Source organism: Trachinotus anak, unplaced genomic scaffold (genome assembly GCF_046630095.1).
Source record: "Trachinotus anak isolate AG129_WGS33_773 ecotype Australia unplaced genomic scaffold, CSIRO_AGI_Tana_v1 ptg000015l, whole genome shotgun sequence".
In the NCBI taxonomy this organism is placed as follows: domain Eukaryota; kingdom Metazoa; phylum Chordata; class Actinopteri; order Carangiformes; family Carangidae; genus Trachinotus; species Trachinotus anak.
In genome coordinates, this window is record NW_027273866.1 from 9,273,068 (window position 1) to 9,285,110 (window position 12,043).

Sequence of the window (12,043 nt, forward strand, 5' to 3'; positions counted from 1 at the left end):
CCTGTGCAACTGAAGCATGGTGAGGCCTTTATAATTGTAATAACAGTAATAGTAATACGAGCAGGTTATAAGCTCATAATTGCAGCGATTTTGAGTACACAATATTTCAAGATCAAAAAAATGTATAAATTTATGCTAGAGTAAAAACCCTGCATTTACTATTTAGGCCCTTTAATTTGTGTGCATGTATGCTTGTGTATGTCTGTGTGGTTGTCACTCTATTCACTTTCCATGTGCTCTTTGGTGCCAGTGAATAATGCAGGAGGCTTATGGGAAAGTCTTTGGCCAGCTGTTACACTTTTGCACCAGCTACTGATCCCAGCTCAGGGTCCACTAACCAGAACTGCGGCCGGTACATCGACGGCTGGAGGTGGAGCGCTTGCCCGAGGCCGGGCGATGAGGAGGGGAGAGTAACCGGAGAGCACCTTGGAGTCACAGAGTGAAACTGGGCTGATCAGGTATCTGAGAAAGAAAAGAGCTGAGGGGGAGATAGAAAGATGGAGTCACTGGGCTGTGTGGAGGCAAAGTTCAGATGCTGTAAGACTTTGTAGTTATCAGCTATGAAAATGTCTTTAGTGAGTTTGCCTGAGCCAAAAGGGAAACATTTTGTGTCTTTTTGAGCAGTGGTAGAGCTGAAAGGAGAGGTTGACAGGGAAAAAGTAAGGGAGATCGGAGCAAGAGAAAGGTGTAAGTAGAGAGGCCAAGGGGTTAATAATAAAGGAGGGAAGTGTACAGGGGGGTGGAAAAGGAGAATAAGGAAGAAAGGGGCCCAAAACTAGTCCTCAGCAAGCTGATTTTCTACTCTGGACCCGTCCTGCTCAGGACTCTAAACCCTTCAGCCTGCCTGCGACTGAATGTAAGCTCCTTACTTTACTTATTTCCTTACATTATAGTTTTACTGCACTACTCACAAAACAAACCTTTCTGCACAATGTAACATTCATTCATATGTCTGTGAAAAATATTACCTAGAGGTTTCTGACCTAAACAAACAGGTCAAATGACACTGATTTAGGAAGCGCACTGGGAGTCTTTTTGAGTTTTGAAGAAGAAAAGGAAAGGGAGACAACAAAAGAACAAAACGGGCATAGACATATTTACAGCTGTATGGCGTTGCTGTGTGTTGGGATAAAGAATGAGCGCTGCAGTAAAGTGGCAGCGTTGTCGTGAAGTGGCGCAGTTTAACCTAAGTGATGCGGTTGGCTCCGTGCCTCAGGTTACAGGGCATTGTGCGGCAGTGCGGCAGGCAGCGCAGGCGAACACAGGCCTCATGTTTTAAACATGTTTGACAGGAATGCAAACTGTGAGCATAGTTACATTACAAAACAAGTGACAAAAGACATCTTCACACTATAGAAACGCCCCTTCGTCCCAAATGCTTTTTCTAACAGGACAGTGGAGTAGGTTTAGCAATTATTATATTTTGTTTATTTATTTATCTTATATTTATTCACAGAAATGGGCCCCTTAACTGACGACTATTGGAAAATTCTGCCCTGTGCTGATTCTCACAGGCAGTATTTGCTCATACTAAAAAAACATACATAGCAGAGAGAGGTTGCCTCTTTGTTAGACTGGCTTTTCACCATGTGGTTACTTTTGTCTGAATTATATTAGTTATTTTTCACCAGAGAAAAGGAAGGTGTAGATGGAAGATGTGAGACGTAAGTAAAGCGTCAAACTATCCGCCTGCCTCCGAGTGGACTTGTAAGTAAGGTGGATGCATAGTAAGAACTGTAAGATGAAATGCATCAAAACCAGTTCAGCTGAAGTGGGCACCAGCAAAACAGACGTTGAAATGTGAAATTATTTCTAACCCAAGACTAGAGGCGTGAATTTAGTTTAGCATGACAATTGGAAAGAGGAGGGAGCAGGTTCTGTCTAAAGGTAACTTAAGTGAAAAACAGGAAATGAAGTATTCATGAGTGAAGAAATATATTTTTGATCAGCGCAGTGACTTTGGCAGCCGGTGGAAGTCACTGTGCCTGAATAGAGTCAGGTTAGTCAGCTGCTTCGAGTCTTTATGTTAAACTAAGATAACCATCTCCTGGCTGCAGCTTCATATCCAACTGACATGAGAGTGGTTCTTCAATGTCAAACTAAGGTTAGGTCTAGGGCTATGGTTAGGTCTTCAAGCAGGGTCAGTCCTAAGAAATGTGTCTTCCTGGGAGGTTGAACTCGGGGCAAAAATGGCCAATAAACACCCACTAAAGAATGTGGACATACCACAGTATGAATTTGGCACACATGTACCTACATATGTATTATTTAGCTGTCTTTTGTGTTCCCTGTGGCTTTTATCCAATTTTAGTGTTGCTCTTCCTACTATAGATTATATACAGATATGCACCTTGACTGCAAATCAATTGCCCAGGAGGGACAAACAGAGCAACCCCTCTAGACAATAACATGATGACACAGCTGAGGTGTTAAATGTTAACTGTTAGACTACGCCTGTCCCAGGGTCCAGGCAGGACAAAGGTCCTCGCAGTGCCTCTTCTGAGTGACTCCTCCTAGGAGAGATAACCAGCTCTCCAGACTCTCCTGGAGCCAGCTTCCTCTCTGCTCCGGTTTGAAGCCTCCCAGAGCTCTGGAAGACTCGACTGTTGTAGCCCAGGCCAGAGGGATCTGCACCGAGAGGCTTCCAAATCAAGACAGAACCAACAGGAAACACACAGGCTCTTATGAAGGTACGTCTCCATTGTTGTCTAGTCCAGAAAAGAAGCAAGAGGAGACTTAGTTGTGAAACTCTAAGACTTGAGACGTTTTATGCAGAGCCTCTAAGTTGTCTAAACATGTATGCCTGCATGTGTGTGAACAGTTGGTGCTGTGAGAGGTCACAGGACGGATTCCAGCGAATAACCTGACACCTCCTAATTGTTCGTCTGCCTTCGTCCCCTTTCCTACACCATGTTGCTCAATCCTGCAAAGTCAGCTTCCACTTTGTGTCCCATATGATCCAAAACTGTGCATGTGTGTGCATGTTTCAGGTACACAGAGAGGAAGCTACCATGGAGAATCATGTCACACAGATTTCTCGCGAGCACCTGGAAGAACTCAGAGAGGCCTTTAATAAAATTGGTCAGTTTTGCACCCACACACCTAACCTCACCGTAAGACTTTTACAGCTGACCATAAAGCAGGCCGTTATCTTATGTAAGAGATTTATTGCTCAGGCTGTTGAACACATGTACTGTGTGTGTGTGTGTGGGTGTGTGTGTGTGTGTGTGTGTGTGTGTGTGTGTGTGAGTGAGTGTGTGTAAGGTATTTCCTTTTCGTTTTATTTTATCAGATAGTCATAATAAGTGCACGATTACAAACTGGCACTGACGGTAATGAGCAATATAAATAAAGCATATCAGCTCAACATCACTGCATGATTTACAGACGCCATGCATGGAAGATAAACAGCTAGAGGGGTGAGACAGAGATTCTGTCCAGTTTAAAATGACAGGTCATGTTGTGTTATCATGCTGTGAGCCTGACAGCTTTGAGCATGACATGGTTTTTTTGTGTGAGGTAAGCAGAAACCTGTGAGTCCCCTGCGAGGTTTTATGACATATTTATCTATTCATTTGTGTCAGCAAGCACACAGTTCAACACATATGGAGAACAAAGTTTACAACCATGAATTAATAATGAATGAATATTTATTTTTGGTTTAAATGGACCAGTTGTTTCAGGGAAATCCCAACCAATAACTTTTTAAAAAAACTCAACACAGCTAATTAAACTCAAATATTAGTCTTTATTCTCTCTATAATTAGTATCAAATTACATATGCTACTTTCCCGGAAACTATTAGGAAATTATTAGGAAATTAAAGACCTGTTAATAAAGATGTTTGTTTTTCTTTTATTATCTTTGGACTATGTTTACAAGTAAATATTTGGCTCATCAGTTTCAGATAAATATTTGTGAGCTATTTGACTTGCTGAATGTGTGTGCATTTCTCTGTGTGTCTATTTGCATTCAGATATTGATAATAGCGGCTATGTGAGTGACTTTGAGCTTCAGGAGCTGTTCAGAGAGGCAAATTTCTCCCTGCCGGGTTACAAGGTGCGAGAGATCATTGAGATCTTCATAGCTGGCGACACCAACAAGGACGAGAAGATCAGCTTCGAGGAATTTGTGGCTGTAAGTGCTGATAACGCATTGAAAGCAAGTATGTGCACTCGTACATCCGACCACACACGGTGAGTAACGCAGCCTGCTCATGTTCAGATCTATCAGGAGCTGAAGAGCAAGGAGTTGAGCGAGACGTTTAGGAAAACCATCTCAAGGAGGGATGGGATCCGGTCTTTTGGAGGAACATCGCAAATCTCCAGCGTGGGAACGCAGCACTCCTACTCTGGTGAGAGAGAGTGTGCGTTGTGCTTGTGATAGGAATAGTTTCATAATTACCACATCTGGTACACGCTTGTGTGCACCAGTTTATAACTCACACTTGTTAATATTAGAGTCGTAACTTTTTCTGGAAAATAAATACTCAGTGATATTGTTCATCCATATGAAAATTCATTGTTCATTGATCATTGTAGTGCCGAGTAAGTCCCTCTATTTAGCATTCGTAAGCACTAAAGTGGAGACTGGAGGTGGTCACAGGAGAAGTAATAACCTTTGACAAATAATGCACATTAATAAACACTTAAAAATGTCCCCATATCTGCATACAACTACCTTATAGTGTGTTAGAAACCATTTATTTAAGCCATTAATTAACCATTTAAGTCAAACTTTTGTCTCTTAAACATTAGAAAGTAGTAACAAAAATGGAGGCCACAATGGCATCTATAAATGGCCTGTTTTGTCTGACCAATAATGTATAACCCACAGATTTTGTGTGTGTGTGTGTGTGTATGTTTAGATGAGGAGAAGGTGGCTTTTGTCAACTGGATCAACAAAGCTTTGGCAAAAGATCCAGACTGCCAACACCTGCTGCCCATGGACCCCAACGATGAAAGCCTCTTCACCTCTGTCCGCGATGGCATCCTGTTATGGTACCACACACACAAACACCTTTTGCCCACTCCAGTGCTATTAGAGTGCTTCACTGGGCTACATGATTATTTTCACATTATTCATAAGGCAAAATGCTTAAACATGTTTATGTGTCTTCATGTCCTAGTCTGTGTTCACCGGAGACCATGGAGTTTGATAGGCAGACATTGGCCAGGGTTACAAGTTCCCTCTTGGCAGCTTTTAAAAGAAAATTACAAAAGCAGTTTTGCACTTACATTATGAAAAAACACCTAAATTTAAAAAAAATGTGTTTGTTTTTATTTTTTTTAATGACTAGAAATAGTGTCTGACAGGCCACAGTTGTTAAGGTAACGAATCTGTGGATGTCTGTGTGTGTTGGTTTTGAGGGGCCAATTATTACCTCTCTTACACACACACACACAAACACATATTTATGATGCTGCTGTAGACAGGCATGCATATACCCAAGTGCATGTTGAATAATAATTTTCATGTACGCACAAGAGCAACAGTGATAATATATATTATGATTTGGTGCTATACAAATAAAATAAAATTGAATTGGACAAGAGCAACATCAGTTACAGACATAGTTCACATCCTCAAATGTAACTTATTTGACAGCATAAATGAGTTTTTGAATATATTCAATTTTTTATGCAAACTGCCTCACAGCTAGGTGAAACAATTTTTGCCTTTTATGTGACAAAGGTGAAAGCAGGAATGGTGTGATCATATTTTATTGTGGTTTTTATAACGGCTCACTCCTCCTCCTTGTTCACTTTCTTTGACCACATGATGGACATTTGTACATTTGACAGAGGCATATCACAGAGTGACGATTACTCATTTGTGAAATCAGATCCAGGAAATCATTTAACTGACTCACTCGAGCCCTCACGTGTTCCTTTTTTTCAACACACTCACTGTCCTTTCTCTCTTTCAGCAAAATGATCAACCTGTCTCAGCCTGACACGATTGATGAAAGAGTCATCAACACAAAGAAACTCACCACCTTCAAAATGACAGTGAGTGGTAACTTTCTCATGAGTTTAGCATATCCATACCACCCATACAATGCAAAGACAAACAAGAGTTGTCATGCATCGTGACATACACATAAAGAGACGCGCAAGAGAAGAAGTGCCAAATTCGTGACAGCTGTATTATCAGTTAATCAAAAACTTGAAAGTAAAAATACTTGAAACTGATTTTCTCACCAACTAGTTAAGAACTATTAAAAGTTAAAGTACCCAATTGCAAAATGACCCCTTTGAGAGTGTATAGCCTATATTCTATTATTGCATTATTATTGATATAAAATGCACCATATTTGATCAGATAATCAATGTTTTGTGTGTGAAATTAAACTGCAGAGTAATCAGTAACTGTAGCTTTCAGATTAATATGGAAATGTGAGAATAAATAAAGTAATATAAAATGAAATGCACAATTAAAGTATGTCAAAATGACATTTAGTACAACTAAATGTATTTATTCATTTTCCACAACTTTAATTTATTTTGTTTCATTTTGCATTTAACTATACAATTCTCTAATGTAACGTTTAATTTGTCTAGTCTTCCTTGTATTACTATCAGCCGAGGCAATAACAGTTACAATAAGTGTACAGCTGTAAGACAAAAGACTGGTTATTCAATAATGCTGAATAGTGCAGAAAGTTCTTGTAATATATTAACTTTTTACTGCATGCTTCTGCTTTTTCATATCATTTTATATCTCCCGTAATTCTGTAATTGCCTGCTCTGTGGAGACATGCTCTTACACATTTGTGCTGCAGTTTAAATAAGTTAGTTATTATTTGGGGAATTCAGGCCACAGCGCTGTTTTTGCTGAGCTGTTACAACAACGGAAATTGCAACAGTTTGGCTGTTTGGCTGTAAATTGAGCATCGAACTGGGACATGTTGACACACAATTCATTTGCATTTGTAGGAGAATTTGGTCCTGGGTTTGAACTCAGCCTCAGCGATCGGCTGCACAGTGGTGAGCATCGACGCCCACGATCTGATGGCTGGGAAACCTCATCTGGTCCTGGGACTGCTCTGGCAGATTATCAAAGTTGGCCTGTTTGCTGATATAGAAATCAGCAGGAATGAAGGTCAGCACACACACACACACACACATGCTCTACATTAACACTACTGATATGCAGATGAGACTAGAATGAAGCTCAGGCTCTAAATGTTAATGTCATTATTTGAAGTTAGGACCAAATCAACACAAGAGTCGAAAAGTAATGATGCAACATTCATTTTCACCTTCATCCAACAACATAGATACACACAAATTAAACTTTTTAATAGAACAGACAAAAGATGAGAAAAAATATTTCCAATTTAAATAGTAAACATTGCATCACCAGCTATGAAAAATTCCCACTACTATTTTTCAAAGCCCAAGGTGACGTCTTCACATTATGAAGTCTGGGCATTTTCTTTCTTGAAAACTAACTTAAACAATTAATCTTTAAAGTGTGGTAGATTAATTTTCTACATATCAACAGTGTGTATGCTTGAATTTAACACAGCAAGACAAATTCAATCAACAGTCAATATCAACAACACTGTTACTTTCAATATAGAGTTTTATTGTCTCAAGGCATGAATACAGTTTATTAACCCTTTGCACTGGAAGTCTCTTGCTCTAATGGTAAATTAACTGCACGTCTGTGCGTCTGCAGCTCTAATTGCCCTCCTGAAAGAGGGAGAACAACTGGAACATCTACTGTCTCTCTCTCCTGAGGAGCTGCTGCTCCGTTGGGTCAACGAGCACCTGCGCAACGCAGGGACGGAAACAATCAGCAACTTCAGTGACGACATCAAGGTGCCCTGCAGAACACACACACACGCACGCACACACACACACACACAGGCACAGAATTATACAAAGACATGAGTGTAATCCCTTCTTGTGCTGTGCCACTGCAGGACTCGCGGGCCTACTTCTACCTGTTGGACCAGATTGCTTCCAAGGGAGAGGACGACTACCAAATGAGTGTCAAAATCGACATGAGTGGTCTCGGTGTAAGTCTGTTTAAGTTTTAATACCCCAGGGAGCAAATGGTAAATGTGAAGGCAAAACTATGAAACACGTTGATGGGTGTTTCTTTCAAAAGATGTAAGATGAGGACATACAATTTTTACGTGTAAATCCTTCTCTGTTTTATTGCCCTGCAGATACAGTGTATGTAAATTACAGTAAATGAAGTGACCCCCCCCCCCTTTTAGATTCTGGTATGATTACGTGTGCATAGTGTCCGTTCGGTGCATTTACATGTGTGTCTGTTTCACATGCGTGTGAAGGTGCCTGATTTGGATGAAAGGGCTGAGCTGATGCTGCAGCAGGCAGCCCGACTGGACTGCAGACAGTTTGTTTCTCCTCATGACGTCACATCTGGAAACAGCAAACTCAACTTGGCCTTTGTGGCTAATCTGTTCAACATGTATCCTGCAATGGATAGAGTGAAGGCCAATGGCATAGACACTGCACACATAGAAGGTGAGATACCCCTGTCATTGAGCCAAAGATTTATCATCGAGCAATCAAGAGGGTCTGGCTGTATCATCACATGGTCTTGAAGCTGTTTTCGTGGTTCTCCTGAGATTGCGGCAAGAACATGTACCATAATGTGAATATACAGGGAACTGATGCCAGACGCACAGCTCACAAGCCAATAAAAAGTCTAAAATAAAAAGTACTATATCAGGGTGTGACAGGTTATGGCAGCCATAAATGTATAATTACTGTATGTAACCTATAGCTGAATCAGCTGTATGGGAACAGCTGGCAGAGAACATGGTTGTGTTAATCACATCTTCATGTCTTTCCAGGTGAGACCAGAGAAGAGAAAACATTTCGCAACTGGATCAACTCTCTGGGCGTCTCTCCATATGTCAACCACCTGTACTGGTATGTCATCAGTCACACATCAATATGATTAATCTTATCAGGAAAGGGGGTGGATGTTTAACATTTCTACAGTTACTGCATGTCTCTATACCTGAGCTGCCCAGTACGACCAGTAATGAGACTAGTAGACAGAGGGTAGTGGGATATTTGTTATCTAGGCAACTTAGGTGAGCACAATTGGTGTCCTCTTTTCCTAAAGGATTAAAAAGGATTTTTATTTAGTTTTAATGTATATATATCTTTTTTGTTCTGATTTTGAACATCAGTCCTCTTTTTAAGCTAGTGCCATGTAAATAAAGGTTATTATTGTAGTTGTAGAGTATTCTACTGCGAGACATTGAGCAGGGAGTTAAGTGCCTTAGTCAAGGGTTACAGCTGAATTTTATAACTTTGTTTTCACAGCTTCGCTTAGCCTGAAGAATATCCTCAATAATAGCTTATGCCTCGGTCATGGATTACAGTTGCTTTTGTTGTAATCCTGAGTACATGTACTCTAAATCTTCAGAGCTCCTCAAAAATGTATAGAGTAGCTATATGGATTTTTGTGTTGATTCTCCACACTTTATCTGCGTGTGTCTTTTGCAGGGATCTGTGTGATGGTTTGGTGATCCTGCAGCTTCTTGAGAGGGTTAATGTGCCTGTGAACTGGAAGAAAGTCAACAATCCACCTTATCCTGTCCTGGGGGCAAATATGAAGAAGGTAATACTGCCTGCAAACATACAAGGGAAATGCAATGAAAACATTTTGGTTTGTGAATAAAAGAAATTGAATTTTTTTTTTTTTTTTTCACATAATCTAGCTGGAGAACTGTAACTATGCAGTGGAGCTGGGCAGGAATGTAGCTCACTTCTCTCTGGTTGGCATTGGAGGAGAAAACCTAAATGAGGGAAGCCGCATGCACACACTGGCACTGGTCTGGCAGCTGATGCGGAGGTACATGCACTGTTATACTGTTTCGGAAAGATACGATTGTCCATTTTCATGTATTTCATTGGTCTGGATACAACTGCCCTTTGTACAGTTTCAGTTATCACTTCTTGCCTGTTGTCCTTCAGGTACACATTGCTGGTTTTGTCAGATTTGGGTGATGGAGAGAAGGTTGGAGATCAGGTCATCCTCAACTGGGTCAACACCACGCTGAGCCAGAAACACAAGGACACACAGATCAGCAGCTTCAAGGTATGTGTGTATGTGCATACTGTATTTGTGTAAATAGATGTCTACATGAGAATTTGACCTTATTTTCCTGTTCTCTGCAGGACAAACTGATCAGCACCAGTCTGCCAGTAATTGACCTGATTGATGCCATCGCACCTGGTACTGTCAAGTGGGACATGGTGAAGAGAGGAGAGAAAGGAGTGCTGAAGGATGAAGAAAAACTCAACAACGCCAAGTAAAAAGAAAAAAATTCAACTGGTTTTGTTTCATTTTCCCACCACTTTGTCTTTTACCTGATCAACATCTAATTCCTCTCTCTTCCCACTCCTCTCCCAGGTATGCAGTCTCATTGGCCCGTAAGATTGGAGCTCGTGTTTATGCGCTGCCTGACGATTTGGTAGAGATAAAGCCCAAGATGGTGCTGACGATGTTTGCCTGCCTTATGGGCCACGGTTTGAAAAAGGCCAACCGCTGAAAAAAAAAAAAAAAAGACATGAACAAACCTGGGAACCAACCACCAACATACTCATTACAACATTTTGTTTCCATTTGCTATCTCTATCTTTTTCCTCATCGTTGTAATTACTTTTTCTTTGACCTCGTTGAGCAGCATTTATATTCTGTTCGTGAAAAGAAGCTCCTGATTGTTCTTTGCTATATCATATCTAATATGACATTACATCTACTTACTTTCAGCAGGTGATACAGCATATAGAAGAGCAGAATCGCACACACACACACCTCTTCTTTCAGAAATACTTTAAGTCTGTAAATGTTGTGCATTGAATATTGCTATTTAATTATTAAAGAATCTATTAAATGTACCAAACAGCCTTGTGTGTGTTGTCACAACATTCAGAGGTTTAAATCAGGTAGATTATAACATTTGTTAGTCTGTAAGTATATAACCAAAACATTGCTTACCTTAATTCAAACAGTTTTGAATCTATTATCTTTTTTACATGTTTATGCTGGTTGATTGTGCTGCTACATAATTCTGTTTTGTTTGGAGTACTATGAACTCTTAAGTGATAAGAGGGTTTAAGGTTTTAATATTTTCAATAATTTTAGCTACTAACACAAGGCCACCACAAATATAATTGAATATTACAAGGCTAGCTTTAGCTACAAACTTTTAGATACTACAAGACTGGCATTAAGCTACATTACACAGTGCCAGTAACATTGGTTGGTAACTTTGGTCTTTATAAATTTAATGGGAAGATTAAATGAAAACATGTCAGTATCATTAGCTACAAACTTATGGAAAATAGGGCTAGCATGAAGCTAACTAATGCACAAGCACTTATCAGACATTAAAGGTGCAGCTGCTAAATTTCGAAATGTTGGACATTATAAGGTTATCTTATTGTTATCTTAAAGTTTTGGACATATTTTATAGATAATACATTAAAATGATCATTTTTAATATAAATTAAAAATATTAACTGATCAAAGATAAATCTGAATAAGATTCATTTAACAGATCGTCGTATATTTAAATTAATGCACAAAAACAAAAACACGTGTGTTATCTAACTTTATGTTATGCTTTTCAAATTTCCATCCAAATTAATCCAAACTATATATAACTATCCATCAAAACTGACTCTTTGCTGGGGGAAGTAGATGTTTGTTTTAAAACATCCTGTTTGACATCAATAACACCAAGCAGTGCCCTCCCACCTGGGGGTTGTCTAGCATGCAATGTATTGTATTGTATTGTAACTTTGTATTGTACTGTATATGGATAATAATCCAGTTTGGCATAAAAATTGTAAAATGTCAATAAATGCACATTTGTATGATTATGGGAAATTATTGTGAATTACACAACAATGATTTTTATATAACATACTGTTATTATTACCATTATTATTATTATTTATTTTTTACTTTTTTAACAAAAAAAAAAAAAAACTTAACCAGGGGGAGCAATTTGCCGTTCGAGTGTTCAGGTAGGTATTCT

General features: G+C 39.5%; 1 protein-coding gene across 1 annotated transcript; it reads left to right on the forward strand.

Annotated features, from left to right (window-relative positions):
- Positions 1-377: 377 nt before the first annotated feature.
- On the forward strand, positions 378-10,898 carry LOC139633228 (plastin-1-like). Its single transcript, XM_071498764.1, has 17 exons — positions 378-856; positions 2,464-2,690; positions 2,991-3,081; positions 3,977-4,137; positions 4,225-4,354; positions 4,868-5,000; positions 5,930-6,011; positions 6,939-7,104; positions 7,687-7,829; positions 7,934-8,029; positions 8,309-8,504; positions 8,837-8,915; positions 9,501-9,615; positions 9,716-9,849; positions 9,972-10,095; positions 10,176-10,309; positions 10,411-10,898. Exons 2-17 carry the CDS (start codon positions 2,685-2,687, stop codon positions 10,547-10,549), a joined length of 1,929 nt encoding a protein of 642 aa, XP_071354865.1. The 5' UTR covers positions 378-856; positions 2,464-2,684; the 3' UTR covers positions 10,550-10,898.
- The last annotated feature ends 1,145 nt before the right edge of the window (positions 10,899-12,043 follow it).